The sequence below is a fragment of the Phodopus roborovskii genome, unplaced genomic scaffold (assembly GCF_943737965.1).
Source record: "Phodopus roborovskii unplaced genomic scaffold, PHOROB, whole genome shotgun sequence".
Lineage (NCBI taxonomy): Eukaryota > Metazoa > Chordata > Mammalia > Rodentia > Cricetidae > Phodopus > Phodopus roborovskii.
Window position 1 is genome coordinate 10,950,497 of NW_026126585.1, and position 19,859 is coordinate 10,970,355.

Consider the following 19,859-nt stretch of genomic DNA (forward strand, 5'->3'; position numbering starts at 1 on the left):
AGATTCACATGATAAAACAGTACTAGCATGACCATCAAATTCCTATTGTCCTAGCTGGCAGAACCCACAGACCTTCAATCCATGGTCAAACCCACTGAGCAACAATTGGGGAAGGCATTAGGGAAGAAAAGACAAGCAATTTTAACAAACCACAACTGTCGGGTCAAAATAACTTCCAGAGGATTAAGCAAGCTGTGCAAGAGATGGCTTGGCCAGAACAGAAGGCCAGGGTTATTAGAGTGGTCTCTGAGGCTAACAAATGCTTGCCATTCAGAAAGTCAGTCTAAGGTCTGACTGGTGCAGAGGGGAAGAGACCTCAGAAGCAGTGTGTTCCCCGACAACAGTACCTGGAAAATTGTTGCTGCAGGCCACGCATCTGGATCCTGTTGCGCTCCGACTCCAGGGTCACCTCCCGCAACTGCTCCTCGCTCTGTAGCCGCAAGTGTCGTTCCTCTTCCAACTCGTGTATCAGCTTCTCATGCTACGAAACACACAAAGGCATGGCCTTCAGAAGGCGTCTGTGCCAAAACAGGACACAAGGAGAGCTGCTGGTTCTTAAGTGCTAACCTGAGCTTCATATTCTTATCTAGCTTCACATTTACTTATCTAGCTAAGTAAAATGTGCATGCACACGTGAAAGTACACACACACACACACACACACACACACACACACACACACACACACTGATGATAACACTTATATGAAGTAAATTCTGTCATTAACCTCTTCTTATACACCAGGAAGCCAAGGATCAAAGACCTACATTTGTATTAAAGATCATAGAAACCTTGGCCTAGAGAAATGGCTTGGCAGATAAAATGTTTGCTTTCCAAGTACGCAGAGGTCCTGAGTTCAGATCCCCAGCACCAACATAAAAGCTGTCATGGCCAAAAGCACTCTGCTGAGAAGCAGAGATGGGTGGTCACAGGGAGCTTGCTGCACGGACACTCCAGCTGTCAAAGTCAACTCTGTGTTCAATGAGAGACCCAAGATCAAAAAACAAAGTGATGGGAACATATTCCAATGTTATCCTCTGACATCATGCAGGTCCTGACCAGTGAGCATAAACACACATGGTCACCTGAAGCAGAAGTGAATCCTGGACCGCTTCACTCGTAGCGAACTTATTATCATTAAGCCAAGTTGTCATTTGTAAGGAACTATGACCCTGCACCTCCATCAAAGTCATAGTCATTCAGATATAAAGCATCACTGTCTGTTCAGAATGACTTCATCTCTTCAATCTCTGGCATATCATTTAAAGGAAGCATCACCATTTGCATAGAAGGAACAAGGATCTCAAGTTAATTAGAATGTAGATTCTGAAACTTCACAGACTGAACATGCAGGTCATGAAAGTTTAGAAAACAACCAACATTTATGAACACTCAACAAATAAAATTAACTCAAAATCAAACAAAGAATCCAAAAGGTCTGTGGCAGCGATGTCCATGCTGAGTATACTGGTTCCCTGCAGCCTCTCTTCTGAAGCCACAGCATGTGTACCCTGCACTGCACAAACTGTCCTGACATGAAGCAGCAAGGGACACTGCCTGAACACCTTGACTCAGATTTAATGCTCTCTTATTTGTAAATAGCAGTGTTTCTTTGTACACACACAGTCTGCTGCTCTTTCAAACGTGTAATGCTTTAGTTATGGAGGACAGGGGTGTGTTCTGCCATCATTTCTCAGCATGTGTGGATCTTATCAGTAGTATATCTCTGCCCTGGACTATGTCTGGATGTTTCTTTAACTCTTGCTGTAGAGTTGTCTATCTGAGTGTCCTACAAGAAGGGATTCAATGGATTCTAGCTTGGGATTAGGACAGAATTTCTAGCAGTTTCTAAAATAGGTATTAATGAGAAGCACTGAATTCAGTACTGATGAAAAAAATCAAAATATCTGGCAAGTCTGAAGACACTCAAGACATCCTGTGCACTATGGTATTAAATATTTAGCCAAGACTTTTAATTCTTTACATCGAAACAAACAAGGAGTCCACTTCATTACTATGAGAATTTCCTTTCATTTTTTAGTAGATAGTAAGATTACATATACACAGAAGAATGGATTTTAAACAAATCATATGATTTATAGTCAGCATGTGGTCACATAAAAGTGTCTCAATCAAAAAGTGGTTTAAAATTTTTTTTAAAAAATATTAAGTAGCTCTGAGTTAGAATATAGAGTTAAGGAGAAACATTCTCAAGAATTAGTTTTAATTCTGTCCAATCAGGGTTTCAAAGGTTAAAAACAGGCCAAACAACTCACTGCTTCCATAAACCTGACAAACTAGCTGATCTCACAAAAGGACATGAGTAAGTGACAGCCCAGAACAGCTTGTCCTGAACTCAGCTCAGATCCTCCTTACGATACTGACTCGGCCACACAATGCCATCTCCAGTCCCTTTAAGTTTTGTTCTTGTTATTGTTTTCCAGTTTTGTCACCCACTGCTGTGGTCGTTACTGCTAAGTGGAACCCTGTGAGGACAGATGAAACAATTCTACGGTGTCAGGTATGTGATGGTTCAACACAAGGGTGGTCTTCCATTCCTGTGCGAGGAGGAAGAGAAGTGAGAAGCTCCATGTTGCGATAAATCAAATGTTGTGGCTCTCATGAACATCCATGATTAAATACCAGCCTTTGCAAGAACAAGATGAGCAAACATGCATTTTCTCCAGCCTGATTTTGAAAGTCTACTCATTTTCATATGTGTAAGTATTTTGCATGTATGTACTTTTATGTACCACATGAACATCTGGTACTCGTGAAGCTCAGGAGAAGGCATCAGATCCTCTGGATCAAGAATTATGGGCAGTTATAAGATACCCCATGGGTGCTATGAACCAAACCTGGTCCTCTGCAAGAGCAGCAAGTGCTCTTAACCACTGATCGATCTCTCAAATTTATGGAGAACATGTTATTCTGAGGACCACGAAGAAAGTATCAAAAAGTATTAAAATATATTCTACAAGTATATTATAACACACTGAAAATACTGACAATCTCCCAGCCTCTGGGCCTTGGCCATGTGTTCCCTCTGCTTAAAAGGCCCCTGAGCACTGGGGACATGGCTCAGTGAGTCAAGAAAATTTGCTGATCAAGCTTGGACACTTGACTCTGACTCTCCAGCACCAACCCACATACTATGTCAGGTGTGTCCAAATTCACCAGTTACCCCAGCACTGGGAGGGGAGATAGGAGGGTAACTGGGGTTTAGCAGGCACCAGTCTAGTTACAGATCAGTGAGTAACCCTGCCTCAAGGGAATAAGGAAGACAGTAACTGGGACATAAGACATCCTCCTCTGGCCCCTGCACACATATGCAAAGGTAGAAATAACATAGAGACACACACTCATTCACTTATATACTGCTCATGAGACACCCGTAAGGGCTGTTCCCAGGATCAGCCATCAGAAAGACCCTTTCAGAGCATCAATTCATCCTCTTTTCCAATCCTGAGTTCCAACAGCACCCACTTCAAGCACTGTATCTGAGATGTCTTTTCTATTTTTTTTTTTTTATAAATCTAGAGATGGATGAACACTTGTCTGAGATTAGGATCACCTCTCCTGTGCAAAAAACTTTGTGTTTTTAGATCATTACCTAACGCATTGTAGTGTTGGATATATTCACTCTTGTTGACTTTGGAGCTGGCTTTTTGGTTAAGTCCTATCTTTGTTCCCTCTGAACTCTACCAGTTATTTACTTTTACTGACATCAGGACAAATCAGAATAAAATCTTCATCCTGTCTTCTTGGAATATGACATTCTGGAAGCTTTGGACAACAATGGAAAGTGTATTTGTAGGAGGAAAATGTACTAAAGTTAATTCTCTGCAAAAAAAAAAAAAAAATGGTAAGCTGTGCTGTATGTTTATACAAAGTAAAAACCTTACCCTTTATCAGTATTACACACAAACAACATATTTTATATGCCAATTAACTTTATAGAAGGGGCATGTATGGTTGCCCTTTCTATAGATTTTTAAAGACTAAGTTTGAGGTGGTGTTGGATGGAAATGTCATGTATTAAACAGTCCAAAAGCATATGCATTGGGAAGTGACAAGTTCTGCAGAGAAAACAGTTACCTTCCTTAATTAAAAAACAAACAAACAGATAACTAGGACTAGGACTCAATTGTAGAGTACTTGCTATCAGGCCAAAGACCCTGAGTGCAATCCCCAGGACAGCATAAAATGGATGGCATGACCCATATTTATAGTCTCAACACCTGGGAGGTTGAAGTCAGAAGTTCAAGGTCATTCTTGGTTTAAAAAAGCTTGTTCAATTTTTTTCACTGTGATATTGCAGGGTCTGATATCTAATAAAGGACAACTTTCTTCTCCACATGAATAATTTTCAGTTAAATTTGATGATGCTATGTCAAGTATAGAAACACACACACACACACACACACACACACACACACACACACACACTCACACACACACCAGAGACTGTTCCACAGAATTAAAATTATGAAGGTTCACTAAAAAAATATATTCCTTATATATAATTTGAAGAAATCCATCAAAGTTTGACATACATGTAATCTCCAAACACAGATTTTTTCACTCAAATTAAAACAGAGAAAATGAAAGATGGCATTTATTTTATCAACCCCCACAGGTTTGCTCCAGGACTTTTACAGAAAAGAACTTCAATAAAGTATCCTTGGAGGGAAGCCTGACAACCAACTTAGGAACTCAGCACTTCCATATAGGCATAGACTTGCTTACTGGTGTCCAAAATGCCAAAGGATTCCATGTGTTTACTGATCAATGGCCAATGCACCCCCAAATGTCCTACAAATTACAGGCCCTTTTCATTCTCTTCATAACCTGAAATCTAAAGCAACACTTGTTTTTATTCCTTAGAAGTCCATGAGACAGGCTGCAGAGATGGCTCCATTAGGAAAAGGCTTACTTTACAAGCATGAGCAGTTGAGTTTGACCACCTAGGGACCATTAGGAAAAAGAAGTTGGGCGTGGTTGGGAGGTAGATCACTGAGCCTCACTGATCAGCCATTCCAGCTGACCCAGAGTAACCCAGCAAGACTCTGTCTCCAAAAACAAAGTGGACCGCACCTAAAGAGCTACAGCTGTGTTCCTGTCTTCATGCTCGCTCTCTCTCCTCTCTCTCTCCCCCCCACACACACACAGAGAGAGAGAGACAGAGAGAAAGAGAGAAAGAGAGAGAAGAAAGAGTTCTATAAGTCAAACACATCAGCGTAGAATTAAACTAATGTTTTCACAAAAAAGCTAGTTTTAATTTAAAAACTCTCTACCAATTTCTATCAAACCAATGTCAAATGGATCTAAATTAAGCTATAGTTACAGCATCTAATTGCAGTCTCATTTTTGCTTTTCACACAAATTGCCATGTATTTTTTTCCCCATAAGCCCTCTCTGAATTCAATATCTCCATTAGTTATGAAAGATTCGGTCATTCTAGAAGCTGAGATGCAGATAAAGAACTTCAGCATTGATTTTTTTAAAGCATGCACTGTTGGCTGTAACAGAAGAATCAGAATCAGATTGTGTGATGCACGGATAGTAACAGTACAGGATATATCCACAGTGCTGATAACATCACCTGGGGGACACACGGCTTTCATTCCAACTAAAAAAAGACACAGAGCATGACTTTTTAAAGTGCGAGGAGGGACAAAAGGGTGACTTAGATAACAGAGATGAGGACAGGGAGCAGAGCTGGGGTAGGCAGGAATTTCAAGGGCAAAGAGGACAGATGGATGATTGGGTGCATCTCAAAATGTTCGCTATGCCAAAGGGAAGGCCTATAGGAAAAGCCACAGGTGAGCATATGATATGAATAACTCCTCAAGCAAAAGAAATCTTTGGGCTGGAAGATGACCCAGTAGATAAAGTGCATGTCCTCCAAGCATAAAGGTCAGAGTGAGGTGGCTAGTTATAGTAGTCTGCTAAACAAGCTCTGGGTGATAGAGGAAGACATCAAACACTGACCTGTGCTCTTTACACTTAAGCACACATTTGTGCATACTCAAAGACATGATAACAGATGATTGGATCACACAAAGAAAATTGTGAGAGAGAGACAGAGAGACAGAGAGACAGAGAGACAGAGGGAGAGAGGGAGGGAAAGAAGGTTTCTCTATGTAACAGCCCTAGCTATCCTAGAACTCACTCTGTAGACCAAGTTGGCCTCAAACTCAAAGATTGCGTGCCTCTGCTCCTGAGTGCTGGGATTTAAAGCGTGCACCACCATGCCTGGCTAAGAAAATAAATATTTTTTTAATACAATCATCCTCTTTACTTAGCAATCGGAATTCTGAATAAAGAATAAAATGGCAAAATTTACTTCATCATGCAAACCCATGGTCTTGATACCATCATACAACAAGAAAAGCAAGAAGGAAAAATATGTATGTACAGGCATGCATATTTTTGAACATTATAAGCATCTTGATTCATGCAGTAAAGAAGACCTGAGGTTAGGTGTCTAGGTTGTCACTTTGGTTTTCCCATGAGCTTCTTGTTCAGCTTTTTGTGGGATGGTATCAGAAACCGAAAAAGACCTAGAATCCCCCAAGAGACACAATGGGCATGTCTATAAGGAGTCTCTAGATTAATACGGTGGGAAACCCCATCCTGGATGTGGATGAGTCCATTCCAATGGGTCTGGGTCTTGGGCTGAATACAGAGTAGAAAGTGAGTGAGCTGGGCAGCAACATTGAACTCCCTGTGTTCTGACTACAGATGCAATGTGACCAGCTAACTCACACTCCTGCACCATGACTACCCGCCCTGATAGACTGTTTACTTAAAGTGTGGGTGAAGGTAAACTTTTGCTTCCTTAAGTTGTTTTTCTGCCAGATATTTTGATATATCAATGGAGGGACCCTCCCCTTGGGAAATACATCTACTCTGTGGGAACCTTCCTCGGAAGAGTTAAGCTTCCCCCCAACTCCCAGACTTTATACAACCATAAAATCAGTCATAACCCTAGCAGGAAAATATAATTACTAATGATACCAGGATTATCAAGAGATGAAGCATAATCTCAACAAGATGATGTGTTTGGGTACACACATGGCAGGGTGAAGGGTTTATTTGGTCCAAAGGCTCATTTCTCAACATAACCTAGTAAGTGCTTCATTTACTCGGCCAATGGGCTCTTTTATAAAATCAGTGATACATTCTTCTACTTTAGTCACAGATCCTTCTCTTTTGTCATGTTAATTGATCACAATTAACAGTAGCTATTAATTATTCTACCCTCTTGGGAACTCTGGGAAATCAATTTGATTAAGTGCTTCATACATAACTGAATTCTTAAATTCCCATTTCTTTGCTTTGGAGGCTGTGTATTCAGTACATAACAGAGTGGCAGTTCATTCTCTCAGCAGTCTGGACTTGTAGAGCTATACTCTGAAACATCTTTCAGATCCAAGTGGCCTTGGATTTATATTTGTGCCTTTCATCTCCGCCACTCTGTTCCTTCCTTCCCTGTCTAAAGCCACATGGAGCAATGAAGAACTAACGTATTCCGTGTTCTGTGCCAGACCTAGAAATGTTGTATTTCTCTCTGCTCCATACCACACAGGATTCAGAGGTCTTTTCTCTACTGTCTTCCAATACTGAAGCTCAGGTATATTTCCCATGAAGGTTAACACCTGCCATGTTTTCTCAATCTTAAGGTCTCTCTTACCACATGCCTGTCTAAACTACAGCCTACTTTCTGATATACTTTTATTTTTTCTTAGCACACTTTAATTATACATAATTGCCTCGCTATGAGAATTTTGTACATATATTTCCATCACCTGAACCTTTTATTCCAATGTTCCTTCTGCACGGACCCTCTTCCTTTCATGTCTTTTTTTAAAATTATTATCCATAACCAATTGAACATCATTAGGGCTGCTTATAAGAGCATGGAGGAAGGGATTGTTTACAAGACCATGGGAAATTCACCAGAAATTACACCACTGGAGAAATTGTCTTTCTTTCCCTGATCATGACTGACAGAATACTGATGGGCTCAATTTGTGTAGGTTTTGTGCAGGTAATCGCAGCTTCTGTGAGTTGAAGCATAAAGACCATGTCCTGCCCAGAAGATAGCATTCCACAATACTAAGTCTCTTCCTCCCACTTTTACATTATTTCTTCCTGCCCTGTCCTTAATGTTTCCTGAGACTTATAGGCATGTCATCGTCCCTCATATTCTCAATGATTAGCCCCATGTTTTTAGAACTACATATCATCCTCTCATTTGCTAAATACTCCATATACAGCTATGTCCCAGCTCCTCTAAAATGCTGTTTTGTTGAGAAGGGGACTGAGCCTTGTGCTTGGTAAGGACCTGCCCATCGTGGTAGCACATGCCCGAGTGGTTCAAAAACTATGTAGAATAAACCCTTGCTAAGTGTAGCTGAATCCTGTAGACTTTGAATCTCACAACTTTTTCTTCAGTTCTCAAGTAGTAACCACTTTTAGTTGGGATCCTGATGCTGAGGATACTATACAGTGTTATTTTAAAAACTTCATACGGCTTCCTCTGTTGTTTCTTGTTCCCTGCCTGTAGATTTCTCCCTGCAGCCCATAGAATGCAAATCCAATTTGATATTCGTCTCACCTGATCAGGCACTTTCACTCATTAATTATTAAGTCATAAATTTCATTTCTTCTAGGACTCTCCTTCCAGAGTATTTGCAATTGCATATATTAAAATTGTACATTTTCTGTTCATTCTGTTCAGCCCCCTTGGTTTTGTAGATCAGTGAGAGAGGAAAAAACCTATTTAGACTAGGAATCTTTATATTCCTGTCTTTCCTCAGTGAATGGGTGTAATTATGTGTATGGGAAATTAGAGTGTTTGCTATGATAATTATTCACTCTTCTAAAATAAGAGAATAATTATAATGTCAACATCTGACTGTACAAGTTACTGTTGAAGCGTTTAAGTCTGCCACAAAGTGGCTTGCAGGATCCTGGCAATTAATAATAATTTCCACAAATGCTTTTTATTCATCTGGAGAACATTCCAGATGGCCTTCACACTTCCCAGTGCTTCCCAGAGATTTTTCTTTACACAGAGCTATTTCTTCAAACACAGCTTTGAGAATAACTGGACTGGTGTTTACAGGACCGGCTTCTCGTGTTTTGGAGCAGAAAGATTAAAGTAGAATTTTCACAACTTTTAAACTTGATTCCAAGCAATTTGCCTCATGGTTGTTAGGAAATGCAAACTTTCACATTTCATCATGAAAAGGTCAGTGAGAACAGTTAAAAGATTGTCAAGGAATCGTGAGCAAGCTATGGTTCAATGCGTTAGCATTCTCTTTCACAGAATCATCAACCTTAGAAGATGGTAAAGATATTTCACACTGAAAATTTAGTTTGTGCTAATCTGGAAGGTAGGCTTTATGCAAATGTCATTTTTATTTTTAAAAAATCATGAAAAACTAAGATAGGAATTGACTCAAAACAGTTCATCATTTAAAAAGGGAAATGTATTCTCTTACAAGAATATCTAAGCAACCACTTATGCACGTATATATACGTGTGCCTATGTCTGAAGAAATCATGACCACTCTACTTTATAATTAAAACCAGATCTTTCAGTAGCCTGGAACTCCCAAATTAGAAAAGGCTAGCTAGCTAGCAAGCCCTGGGAATCTCCCTTTCTCCACCTGCCTAATGATAAATTTTGGGGCCATTTTGTTGTTGTTGTTATTGTGTGGGTGTGTGTTCATATGTGTCCTCTGGGATTGCACCAAAGTCTTATGCTTTGGGGTAACCTCTTTACATAGTGAACTATCTCCCCAGTTTCCTGAATGGCTCTCTTCAAAGTATTTTTGGCCCTTGATCAATCATATAAATGAAGGATAATGTCATGCCATAGGACTAGTCCCCAGTGACAGAAGTTGTAAGCAACTGAAGACATGATAAATACCATTCATAAGAAATATGCCAGCAGGGACAGGAGTCAGCACTAACAGAACATCTGCCTAGTGTGTAGCTGGACACCGAAGCTCGCTGAGGGATTGCACATGGTGTATCTACAGGTCTACTGTGACTAGTTTAAACAAGTGTTAGGAATCATGCTGAGAGGGGCATGCTTTATAAATTCCTAGCTTTTCCCTAGTTCCCACTCCTGGCTGACTGCTTAGCTCTCTCTCATTCACAAGAGGTTTCTTCTGGAACATTCTGTCAGACCTGACTGAACACAGCAGGAGTTATCATACCACATGGAAACATTAGTACCTTTCCCTTGCTATGGAACTTGCAATCAAAGGGAAACAGAAATCTTGGGAAAGTGCTTTAGGTTGTTAAGAACAAAGAGGCCCTCAAGGATGTTTACTTTTCTTGGGTGACCAGGTACATCCCAGGTCTCTCCCGCTAAGCACAAAGGTCAACCACCCCTCAAGTCACTCTCTGAAGACTACTGGAAGAGGAGCCGGTTACAAAGGACTAGGAGACTTCAGCATCTAGGCTAGAGAGATTCACATGTTCACATTGCACCTGCATTTATAAATTACTGTGTGTATATACATATACATAAATATGAGCTCAAAACTAAATCTGTGCCTGACTGGCACAGTAAAAAATGAGTATCAAACATTTTTAATATTACTCTATTAACATCCTGAAAAATCTCTCTAGGAAATTTTGCCCTTTTCAGGAAATCATAATGCTAAAATATAAGTTTTTTTTCCAGGCTATGCATGTTATAAAATAGGACTCCTTCCCTTCTACAAGTACAGAAAATTCCCAGAAATTATTACCAAAGGATTGGATTGAACATGCGCAATGCTTAAGGTTCCAATTTGTGATTGTTAACTGTTATTAAGGAGAAGGGGTACCATTCATAGCACAGTGGCTTCACCTCTGAGGTCAGAAGGAATGACAAAGGATCCATTAATGACAGAGTCCATTGTACTGAACATCACTTACAAGCAGTTGCTAATAAATAAATACCACAGAGATTCTGCTTCATTTTTATTTTTAATATAGAAGGAATCTACTTATCACACTATAGCAAATACCAACAGCTATAAAATAGTGTATAAGATGAGGAAACATATAGATATTAAAAGTATACCTCAGCTTGCTGGAGAGATTGCTGGCCTAGTATACCAGAAGCCGTAGGTTTGAGCCCCAGCACCATCTATGATGGGCTTGCAGAGGCATACAGGTCTGGAGTTCCAGGCACTCCAGAGGTAGAAGCTGGCTGCTTCAAGTTTAGAACTGGCCTAAGCCAGCTGAAAGCCCATCTGTGCTAAGAGAGACCCCATCCCAAAACAATAAAAGAAAAGGTACATTTAATTATACCTTGTGAGAAGTACCAGATCTACACTCATGACCAGTCCATGTGCAGAGAGAAATCAGCACTTTGAGTTGAGTTCTTGGCATTGGATGGAACAGCTTTATCACCCCCTCAAAGGCTCAGGACACATTATGGAAGAAGTGTCAACAAGAACTTAAGAGCCAGATGATGTGGAGATGTGGAGAAAATGGCACCTTCTGGGCGTAGCACAGGCACTGTACTCATGAACTCATTGTAGCTGTGTTCTCTGTCCAAGACTGAGCCTGTCAACATTTCCTCATGGATGATGCCTAGTCTTCCTTGAGGGCTATTGACAATGACTGCTGGGTGATGTGGGTCTAAGTTGCTTTTTGTTTGTTTGTTTGTTTGTTTTTTCAGTAGTGTATCCACAAGTAAGCTGCCCATGCTCCACCCAGCATGCAAGCAACACTAATTAAACTCTATGGGAACCTGTATGGAAAAAGAAGAGGTTCATCAGGACAGGAAAAGGGATGACGGAGGATATTGGGGATAAAAATGATCAGCAGTCCTTATATGGGCTTATGAAACAGCCAAAGAACAAAAATTGATTAAAATAACAGAAGCATGCTTCCGTTATCCTGGGAGAAACTGGACACTCAATTACATGACAAAAATGAATGAAAATAAGAAAAAGGGGGAAAGGTCATTCACTAACATTACAAATGACTTTATATGAAGACCGGCAGAGTTCTGTGCATGTCCCTCATGTTAGAGACAAAAGCCACAGCATTGAGGGACAACACAGGACAGCTGGCAATGGGTGCTGGTCCCAACCCAGTCCTTTTTTTGGTTGCTTACTTTGGCTTCTCTTGTTCTTAGGCAGCACACAAGGCTACAAAGGCACATAGGTAGGGGACCAGCGGGTGGAGGGGATCGGGGTTGTTTGCAGCCAGTCTGACATCATAGGTCTAGGACCTGGTAGCCTCACTTAGGAGTTTTTTCTAGTAAATTTTCACATCAACTACTGAAGTGGCTAATGAACTTAAGTCTCTCCCTTTTAAGACCTTGTTAGAGACTGTAGAGTGCAGAAAGGTTTATGTGTGTGTGTGTGTTTAAGTGTGTGTCTGTGTGTGTATGAGTGTGTGTGTATGTCTGTGTGTGTGTATGTGTGTGTCTGTCTGTCTGTCTATGTGTGTGTCTGTGTATGTATGAGGAGGTGAGGCAGGGGACTGGGGATCAAGAAACCACAATGTGGCTGTGCCAGATGACTTGGTGGGTAAAGACACTTGCCATTACATCCGATGGCCTAAGGTCAGTCCCCGGAACCCACATGGTAGAAATAAAACCTACTCCCACAGGTCATCCTCTGGCTACCACATGTGTACTGTGGCGATGCACCCACACACATACACAGCAATTTCAAAAAGAGTATCACAAAGCAATTAAGTGTAAGATCATCCTCACTGCAGGCATTGGCATGTCCTCAATAGGGTACCTGATGCTGACTACTCGAGGCTCTCCAAGTTGTTGTCTCTGCTTCAACTCCTTAGATACACCCTTGATCACAAAAATGGGCACAGATGTCCAATGAATGAATGTGTATGCACACACCCCAGTCAAGCTACAGCAATGTGTGTGCTTGGGAAGCTGAGGCAGGGAGATGGACATGAACTGAGAGGCCACGATTGGGCTGCAGAGGGGCCCCACTTCAGAAAGAAGCACAGATGAGCAGGGGGCAGGCAGTGTGGTAATAGTTTGTGGAACCCCAGTCAAGAGCCAAGATCGACTGTTGGTGGGTAGTCAATCCAAGGCGTTCTTTTTCTAGGACATGATCCACTGTTTCTGCTGTTGTTTTCCTATTCAGATTTTTCACATTATAACCTTGATGCTGGGTATTAAGAAACAAAACCAACTTGATACCCCTTTCCCCACACTGAATGAAATTGGATAGCAACCATCGATGATGAAAATTTCAGTTTGTGCTCTTGGGAAAGGATTAAAGCTTTTGGGAGCTCTGAAAACATCTAATATCTGTGCTTCTTAGTGTGCTGGGAACAAATCTGTTCTCTATCCCCATGATTACATCCTTGTGCAGAGGCACCAGTCCATGTAATACAGAACCACATCCTAGCCTTTAGTGTTGAACCATTAGCCAGTGCATCTTCCCATTCTCAGAAAGGGATGGACCATATCCCCTGGCTTCAGGGAGAAGAACCTCCACAGTTACTCACCATCACAGCTACTTAGTACTTGAACTCAACAATAATTTACAAAGATTCAGCATCATGTCTAGCTAATGTGACCATTAGAAATTTTTGAATATTGATGATAGCATATGAACAAATAAATCATTGTTATGGTTTGAGTACTTGACTTTAAATTATTGGTTTGGATATTGACTATTCCTCAAACATTCAGATGTTCAGACTTAGTCCCCAGGTCATGCTAGAGAAGATACTATAGACCTTTAAAAGGTGGGGTCTAGTGATACACTTAGAGGTCAGTGAAGGCATCTCTCAATTGAGTTGTGGGACCTCCACCAGCTAGCTCTGCCTCTCTACTTCCTAGGTGCAGATGTGAGTGCTCCCTGGTAAACTGAGCTCTAGTCATAATGCCCCATCCTCACCAGAGGCCTAAATACATGAGGTCCACATGATCTTGGATTGGAACTTGCAGACTTTCAAATACATCTTTTACCTTGTGAGTGGCCCATATCGAGTATATCACTATTGTTATGAAAAGGTAACTAATATAGTCAGACAAATGCATATTTTCTTTACCTCAGAGTCTCTAATAATAGTCTGAAAGATTTCATGCTGACAGATGTCAAATCTTTCAATGTTTTTCCATATAATTTTTCCCAAAGTTGACAAAAAAATTTAAGTTTAGACACTCATTAAAAGCAAGCAGGGCTGGGAAGATGGCTCAGTCAGAAACGTGATTGCTTGCAAATGTGTGGACCTGAATTCAGATCACCAGAAGCCACATAAAACATGCCAAGCAAGGAGCTGGAGAAATTGCTCAGTGAATAAAAAAACACTTGCCATCCAAGACTGGTAAGCTGAGCTAGATGCAGTGGAATGCCTAAAATCATAGCTCTCCTACAATGTGATAGGATGTGGACACAGGAGAATCCTCCAGAAGTGTGTGAGCCTAGAGTATACCACACAGTGGCAGAAATGAGAAAACCCTGCCTCAACAGGGAAGAAGGCAAGAACTGACTCCCAGAAGTTGCCCTCTGGCCTACAACCTGACAATGGCATATTTGCTCATACTCGCATACCCATGTGTGAACATGCATCCAGGTACTTGCACACATATGTACAAATAATAATAAGATATAAAATTTGTCAGTGCCAGGGGAGGTGATGAGTGCTTGCACTATCAGCTTGTAGTTCCAGCAATGGTGAGATGGGATGCAAAGACCAGCAGACTTCTGGAAACTCACAGGTCCCTGGCCTGGCCTACAAGGTGAAGTTTCAGGCCAGTGAGAAACCCTGTCATAAACAGAAAGGTAGAAGGCAGCCGAGGACTTATACAACACTTGCATTCTCCAGCACAGAAATGTACAGAGACATACAGGCACATGCGCACATGGAGAGACAGGAATGGAGAGATTGCTTAGCGGCTAAGAGTGTTTGATGCTTTTCCAAAGGACCCAAATTCAGTTCCCAGTACCGATGTTGGACAATTAACAACTCTGTAACTTCTGCACCAGAGGGACCCAACACTTCTGGTGTCTGGGGGCATCTATACACATCCATACACACCCCTACAGAAATATGCATACAAAAAATGAAATGAAGCTTTTCGAAAAGGAACAATGGCACATTTCTAAGGATGTACAGCAAACCCTTTAATCAGAGCACAGAAAAAAAAACTTTGCTTGCTTTTATGTACTATGTGCTAAGTTAAGTCAGTCTTCCTGCACACTCATTCGTCCTGTCTTCTCCGTCACATCTAAGGTGACTTAGTAGAGAAGAGTGAGTGTGTAGTCTGGAGTGCATGCAGCCCTTGGGTCCTGCCCTCTCCCAGTAATTCCCCAGATCTTGTGTTTGGCTCATATTTTAAAAGACTTCAGAACCTCAGATGTCCTTTCGTCTGCTATCCATTGATTGTCGTTAAAACTAAATGTTTTTCAGCCAGTAATCAATATTTTCTTACAAAAATACACCCAGGCATTGACAAACAACTCCGTGGCTGATTGCAGCTTTCCTGCGAGTGGACAGCATGAAAAACTACTCTGCAAGTATTAGGAAAGATCCCACCGGTTCTGGTGCTTATTACAATATTTACATGGTCCTCACAGCTGGATCACTCCACTGTAGCAAGTCTTTATTAAGCCGGACAGCTACTGAATCACAGGCTCTCAGAGAATAATAATTAACACAACTCGGTCCTTCATTATGTTTCTAAGCATGGCAACCATCCGGCTCGTCCGGCTCATGCTCACGCACCCATTTGTGCACATTCTGTCATGATAGAGTCATTAAAAGCAACAGCTACAGAGAATGAAAAGGAGGTGCTGGCGCAAATGAGAAACAATAACGACTTTGCGTCATAAAATCATTGCTCCAGACCCAGCTCCTAAGCAGCAAGCACCTGTGTTCAAAATTAGCTCGCTGGACTCCGAGGTCCCCTCAAAGAAGCACGCATTGATCTTGGACTCTTTGACATTGTAAAGATAAATTCTCTAGCCATCTCAAACATTTGCTTTAGGCAAGCAGGATGGTCTTACTGCAACAGGAAGTAGGACTCCATGCAGGTATGTAATGTCCACACAGGTAAGGATGTACCTCGTATCCTTCTCGCCTTTCAACACCACTTCACTCAAACACCAAGTCCCTAAAGCGCACAGTTCTGCTCTCCATTGGTAGCCATTCCACGGTAATGGCTAAATTAAATTGGGAATGATACCAAGCTCTTCCAGCTACAACAAACCAACAAAAACAGGACACTTCTCCATGCACATACCTTAAATCAGTTACAGAATGCCCTCACCTTCATGTTTATTAGCAAGAAAGGATTCTAGGAATGACGATTTTGAACCATTTGAACTTGCATGGCCTAACCCATGACACACAGCAAGAAACAAATTTGCGATTTTTATTAGTAGCAGTTGGTATTCTAGTCCCTTGGGGAAGATGGCTGCATTACAGTGAGGGAACTCAATGATCCTGGCCCAAAGTTCCTCAAACGTGCTTTCTTGCTCCAAGGTGGCTTTGGTGACATAGCTCAAAATTGCCACCAAGCATTGGTCAAGTACAGCTAGCAGCGTTCACTAAATGTTTATGCTGGTGTTTTAGGTACTGCAGGAAAAATCACTCAGACTGTGAGCAAGGAGGCTGGAAGCCTACGGTGGGCAGCTCCACACAGACTCTGACATTTTCTAACTCTATGCAAGCTTATTTAGCTCTTCATTTAAGGGAAGGAATAACTCACTGATATTATCATGACCAACAAGAGTGATACGCAGGATAGATGTCAATGATTATCTGATAATATGAGAAAACAATTCTAGAATATATTAAAATGAGAATGATTTCTGAATCCACTGATATAATTTAAAAGACCAATACATTACAGGATACCAAGATGCTCCTTACAATCTCTTACAGAGAAGTAGCTTTGAATGTAACAGTGGCCATGCAGAAATTAACTTCACAGTTACACATCCCAGGTCTTTGCCCACAAAAGAATGGGCAACACCTTCATTCTCAGTCAGGGGCAGCCTGACCTTTCACACTGTACATCTTACTATGTGGGAAACCCTAAGGAAACAAAATCTACAATCATGTCTGTTGATCCAATTTATTTAATGAAATATCTGACTTATTCAAATGAGTGCTACTAAGCCCCACTTAGGCTAATCTTCCAATGCTGGCATTATTTATTTTTGCACTGTGAAGCCAATCTTCACTCTTGGAAGCCTGGGCACCAGAGGGAGGGACAGTAAGTTTTAATGGGTGCAGTTAGATCTTGAAATTTTTTATCTGAAAACCATAAAGCTTTTAAAAATGAATTTGCGGGTGTAATTGAGCCTCTAATAGCTGCTACTGATAGTAATTAAGGAAATCTCATTTCCCTAAATTAAACATAATGAAATGTTTTTCAAGATCAAATAAAACCAGAAAATGCTATCAGGGTGATAGGATTTGCCTCTGAAAGTGGTGTTCTGGAGTTTGCAGAGAAGCCTCAGTTACTAGCAAAACTCCATGGTGGGGAGCATTATGGGCAATGCGGAGACCAGTTCTACAGCATCTTTTCTGCTTTTATTGGTGGATAATGCATCCAAGAGCCAACATAGTGCCCACTTCACACTGGGTGCTTGTGAAAACATAACAGGCATCCTGTAGAACTCTTCCATTAGAGCCTTCAAAGGGTTTGTTGTTTAATTAACTGTTGTCAGCATCTCCTCAGCTCAACCTGTGCATTCACCGGGCTTAATGCTTAATTTCTACCTTAGTTTCACTTTTCTTTGAGTGAAAATAACATTTGTGAGCCACAGTGAATGCATTAACCTGGCCTCTTTTAACACAGAGGGGGTGGGTGCCTCAAAGCCTGACTCTGAGATCACAGAGAGTTTAAAACAAAAATACCATAGACTGGATGACTTTATCAAACGCACATTTATGTTCATAGGATTGAAGTCTGGGAAATTCAAGATCTGGGGGGGGGGAAGGGAGGAGCCAATTTCTGGTCCCAGAGGAGGCGACACTCTTTCTATTTGTACAGAGAATCCATGGCTATCCCTACACAGTAGGGCAAGAAGTAAACCCACTAATGTGCCCCTTTTGATAAAGACACGGAGACACAGGTCTTTACCTGGCTCAGCAGGTAAAGGTACCAGAGTTTGAACCTCAAACTCACTTGGTGGAAAGAAAGAACTAATTTCCATATGTTGTCCTTTCACCTCCCCATGCTAGAAAGACACACACACACACACAAACACACACACACACACACACACACACACACACACACACACAAATGCAAGGTGTTTCTTTTTTTATCATCATCATCATTATTTAAAAGGACACTATGAAGGTTAATCTTGACTTTCAACTTCATAGCATCTGGACTCAACTAAATGGGTACACTTCAGTGTGAGTCTATGACAATAGTTCCAGAAGGGATTGACTGATATAGCGGGGAAGATGCTACCATAGGATGAACAAGTGAGATGTAAAGCGATCTGAGAAAAAGCAGGTGCCGCCTGTCTGTCTTCACTTCCTCCCGGTGGATGTGTCTAGACCACCACTGTTGCAGCTGCAGCCATCCTAAGCTGACCTCCATCCTCCACTGTGGTCAGAAGAGCAGCAGCTCTCCATGGCTGCCCAGGCCCTCGGGTCATGACTGCCAAGATGAGACACAGCCCTTTGTGGACTGAGCAGGTCCCCAGCTCTCAGGCCTTTCCTTGTTCCATGTTTTCATAAATAGCACTTACATAATAAACCTGCTTGGTTCATCCCACTTCCAAAGGCCCTCTATTTCCTGCTAGAATTATTTGCAACAATCTCCTTAAATTCCAAAGGCCGCCATCCTGGGCACCTCCTGAGCCTGACCTGTTCTGTGGAGGTCTGTTTGCTTTGTGAGTTTTCAACACCTATTTGACTTGGTTGGGATTTTTGTGTTATTTGGTTTTTGGAAGTCTGATGGGAGATGTCATTCTGTATATGTTTCTCATGCTGGTTAATGAATAAAGCACTGTTGGCCAATAGGAAAGGAAGATAGGAGGGGCTAGGAGACAAGGAGGAAAGAGGAAGTAGTAAGGGAGGAGTCAAGATGGAGAGACTGGGGAGATGAGACGCTGGCCCCTTTCCCGGGTAAGAAGACCACGTGGAAATACACAGAAATGGGTTAATACTTAAGACAGAGCTAGCCGATGAGAAACAAGTAACTGGCCAACAGAATTATATCAAATACAGAGTCTCAGTGTGTTAATTGGGGCTGGTGCGGCGGCGGGACCAGACCAGCTGCGGGAGGAAAAACCTAACTCTTTGACAGAAAGCTTGTATTTTAAATTATTTTTATTATTATTATCATCAGCATCATCGTCATCATCAGCATCATCATTATTATTATTGGTCATTCCATACATGTACATAATGTATTTAAATCATATATACCCTCCATCCTCCACTTCCCCCTCCAATTCATCAAGGACTCTCACATCCTCCTCCCCAAACCCTTACTACTCCTCTTCCTCCCCTCGAACCACTAAGTCCAAGCAGTGCTACCAATGTAGGCATTGGTGTGGGACAATCCCCTAGAGCACAGGCAACCTAGCAGGGGCCACATTCCTAAAGAGAACTGACTCTACTCAGAGGTGATCAGCAGTCCAAACTTCCTCAGCTGGCAGTGGGGTGGCATGAGCCCCTCCCATTCCATGCTGGAAATTGAATGGCCTGAGGGTCTCGCACCATGAATCATGGCAGATGTGACTTGGTAAGCACAACAGTTAAGCTATGTCTGCGAGATCCTAACGCAGTATGTAGCAGGCAACTATATATATATATATATATATGTATGATGTATGTATGTATGTATGTATGTATGTATATGTATATATATGTGTG

General features: G+C 41.5%; 1 protein-coding gene across 1 annotated transcript in view; it reads right to left on the minus strand.

Annotated features, from left to right (window-relative positions):
• Positions 1–19,859, minus strand: part of Nckap5 (NCK associated protein 5) — an 806,966-nt gene that overhangs the window by 433,740 nt on the left and 353,367 nt on the right. The window contains exon 5 of the mRNA XM_051203949.1: positions 348–481. Within this exon, the coding sequence (XP_051059906.1) occupies positions 348–481 (134 nt within the window). The remainder of the gene's footprint in view (positions 1–347; positions 482–19,859) is intronic.